The sequence below is a fragment of the Colias philodice genome, chromosome 16 (genome assembly GCF_061535455.1).
Source record: "Colias philodice isolate Cphi_HAF_F1 chromosome 16, ilColPhil1 Martin Lab GWU primary, whole genome shotgun sequence".
Classification (NCBI taxonomy): Eukaryota; Metazoa; Arthropoda; class Insecta; order Lepidoptera; family Pieridae; genus Colias; species Colias philodice.
Genome location: NC_143101.1, coordinates 10,893,263 through 10,896,984, shown reverse-complemented (window position 1 = coordinate 10,896,984; position 3,722 = coordinate 10,893,263). Strand labels below are relative to the sequence as shown.

Here is a 3,722-nt window from a genome sequence, read left to right as displayed (position 1 = left end):
TATTTTGTAAAAATAGACCAGCTACATCATTTTTGGTGTAGCTGTTAGACTAAGGTATTATATACTGAGTGCTTAGGGACCATATTATATCACACAACACAATAATATTATAATATTATTATCTTTTATACATATGTATTATTTGTCCATAATTATATGTATTCATCTTGATCTTATCTATATATTAATTCTATCTTAAATCATAAACAGGCGACTCCCCTATTGGGAGACCTGATAGTCTTAAGTAATAATAATAATAATTATTAATTATTGACTTGAGTGGTTAGTACTGACTAGCTAGCTTTAGTAAGCTAGTGCTAGCTTAGTAGGTCGAACCGTACGATAATATTATCGTATAACTTATAGATTGACTTTTAAACTAAACTATAGACTATAATACTTATTAGGTATTACTAATATCATATTATTAGTATTTGCTGCTCATTTCCATTTTTATTTTATTTTATTGTAATCACTGACAGGTGCCTCCCCTATTGGGAGACTGATTAAGTATAAGTATTGACTTTTTTATTGACTTGACTTTTTTATTGTTGACCAATTGTAATTATTACGGACGTATTAATATTAATATTTTATTAATATTTTAAATAGTGCTAAGTTGACAATTTTTAACTATCAGTGACCTATAAATATTTTATATTTTTATTTTATATTATATTTTTATATTATTATTTTATATCTTATATATTTTATATCTGTGATATTTATTTTAATTGTAATTATTGACAGGTATCTCCCCTATTGGGAGACCTAATAGTGTTAAGTTGACCATTTTTAACTATCAGTGACCTATTAATATTTTATATTTTATATTAATATTTTATTTCTTATATTTATATCTGTGATATTAAAATTGTAATTAGTGACAGGTATCTCCTCTATTAGGAGACCTAATAGTGTTAAGAATAATTATTATTGACAGGGGTTTTTTTTTTTTTTTTTTTTTCCCCTAAGTCATCATGATCCACACTCCCCAGAGGCGTGCCAGTGACACGTTCACTATCTCCGAACCAGCGAAGAAGCCTGCAACACCTAAAAGTCGGACTGCAGAAGGGAAAGCCCTTCTGCTGAAAGGGAAAGCCCACCTGCGCGAGTCTCGAAATTTAAAGACAGACATAAAGGATGGGGTTATTACGGCGCTAGAAAGGATGTATGAAATAATAAAAGAGGTGGAGTTTGAACTCACCAATGCCAGGGCTGGTAGTGGAGGGCGTAGTGGGGACCCTATACATCCCCCCCCGCCGTCCGATGCTGGTCCCAGCGTAGTTGACGACGCATTGGTGAGAAATCTGGACCTAAGTGAAGGAATGAAAGAAAGTATGAAAGAGATGATGACAAGAATGGAAGAGATGAGAGTAAGCATGCGGGAGAATGAAAATAAAATGGACAAATTGAGCTCGCTTTTGGAGGGCAACATGACTGTCGCCAAAACGGCGAGTTATGCGGGCGTTGTCTCGAGGGGAGTCATAGAGAAACTCCCCGAAGCAAGAGCCCTGCATTCGGTCATGGTGTCATCCAAAGACGAACAAGAGACGGGTGATGAGGTGTTAGAAATGATCAGAAAGACTGTGGATGCAAAGGACGGATGGGTGAAAGTAGAGAGGGTAAGAAAGGTGAAGAACAGGAAGGTGGTCGTCGGCTGTGCGAATGAGGAAGAAAGAATCAAGGTGAAGGAAAGGCTGAGAAAGAATGAGGGATTAGTAGTGGAAGATGTAAAAAATAAGAGCCCTCTACTAGTCTTCAGGGATGTAATGAAATGCGAAGTTGACGATTTCGTCACAGCATTCAGTAATCAAAATGCAAGCATCCTTGAGGGCCTGAAGGGGGAAGAGAGAAAGGTAGAAGTAGCGTACGTGATGAAAGCAAGGAACCACCTCCAGAACCACGTAGTGGCCAGGGTGAGTCCACAGGTATGGAAGAGATGCACGAGTGAAGGATACGCCCATATAGGGCTAAGTAGAGTGAAAGTGATGGATCAAAGTCCGTTAGTGCAGTGCTCGCGCTGTCTTGGGTACGGGCATACGAGACGAATGTGTAGGGAGGAGAAGGAACGATGCAGCCACTGCGCTGGTCCTCACATGAAGACCGAGTGCGACAAGTGGCTGCGGGGAGAAGTGCCTCAATGCATCAACTGCATAAAGGCTAAGAAAGGCAGCGCAGAGCACAGCGCCTTTGACAGAGAGTGTACGGAAAGAAAGAGGTGGGATGCTCTGGCCAGATCGGCGGTAGCGTATTGCTAAGGTTGCCCAAGGTGAGTCCTTCCAGTACCGAATGCTGCAGGCCAATCTCCAGCGTAGCCAAATCGCCACACGGGAGCTACTGCTCGAAGCCACCAAGCGTAAGGCATGCGTAGCATTGCTGCAAGAGCCCTACGTTGGTGGGGCGAAAAGTATGAGGACATACAATGGAGTGAGGATCTTCCAGAGCGAAGGGGAAGGGGGTGGAGCAGTAAAGGCGTGTATTGTAGTACTCGACGACACACTGGATGTCGAACTACATACACGCCTTAGCAGTAACAACATCGTTGTGGCCACTCTCAGAACCAAAGCCTGGGAGATGATTGTAGTGTCCTTCTACTTCGAGCCCGATAAACCAGTGGGGCTCTACCTGGACCATCTTAGGCGGATAGGGAGAGAGCTGGGTATCCATAGGATGGTCCTGGGAGGCGATGCGAACGCAAAAAGCCCGTGGTGGGGTGGCGAAGTGGAAGACTCGCGAGGAAGAGATGTGTCTGCTGTACTGGAAGAAATGGGAATGCACATACTCAACACCGGGGACATCCCTACGTTCGATACCATCAGAGGTGGGAAAAGGTACTCTAGCTACGTGGATGTGACAGCGTGCTCCGACGATCTGCTGAACCGAGTGGACAACTGGAGGGTTGAGGAGAGTCTCACGAGCTCGGACCACAACGGCATATCCTTCGGCATCAGACAACATAAATCCACAGGCACGAACATAATACGAACTACACGCATATTTAACACACACAAGGCAAACTGGACTCAGTTTCATGAGAAACTGACCCAGCTGATGTCGGACAGACAATTAACTATACAAGACATAGACACAATACAAAGCACACAACAAATAGATGACGCAATAGACAGATACACTGAAGCAATTACACAGACATGCAGAGACACAATGCCGACCAAAAAACACACACAGAAATTCACCTTGTCGTGGTGGAATGATGAGCTCGCGCAGATGAAGAAGCAGGTGGCCACGAGGAGACGCAGGATCCGAAACGCAGCACCTGATCGCAGAGACCGCGTGGTTGGATTGTACCTGGAAGAAAGAGAGATGTATGAAAAGGCAGTGAAAGAAGCGCAAGAGAAGAGTTGGAAGGAGTTTTGCCGGAAACAGGATAGGGAGGGGGTCTGGGAGGGCATCTACAGGGTGCTTAATAGAGCCACAGGGAGAGAGGAGGATCTGCCCCTTTCGAGGGGCGGTGAGACCCTCGATGCCCGGAGCTCGGCAGAACTGTTGGCGGAGACCTTCTACCCCGAGGACCAGGAAAGTGGTGAAAGTGAGGGACATCGTCGGGTGCGCAGGTGTGCGGAGTCCTTGGACACCGAACCACCGGCGGGCCCGGATGACCCTCCTTTCATCATGGAGGAGTTGAAGAGAGCCGTAAGGTCCTTCAACCCCAAGAAGGCCCCCGGGGCGGATGGACTCACGGCCGACATCTGTCAGCA

At 44.6% G+C, this 3,722-nt stretch overlaps 1 protein-coding gene across 1 annotated transcript; it reads left to right on the top strand.

Moving 5' to 3' along the window:
* Positions 1–936: 936 nt before the first annotated feature.
* LOC149481978 (uncharacterized) lies at positions 937–2,261 on the top strand. The gene has a single exon (XM_089705204.1). The coding sequence runs from the start codon at positions 981–983 to the stop codon at positions 2,259–2,261; it is 1,281 nt and encodes a 426-aa protein (XP_089561330.1). The 5' UTR covers positions 937–980.
* The last annotated feature ends 1,461 nt before the right edge of the window (positions 2,262–3,722 follow it).

Excerpts from the sequence above, each read along its gene's own strand:
- LOC149481978 (XM_089705204.1), top strand. The coding sequence starts at position 981 with ATGATCCACACTCCCCAGAGGCGTGCCAGTGACACGTTCACTATCTCC.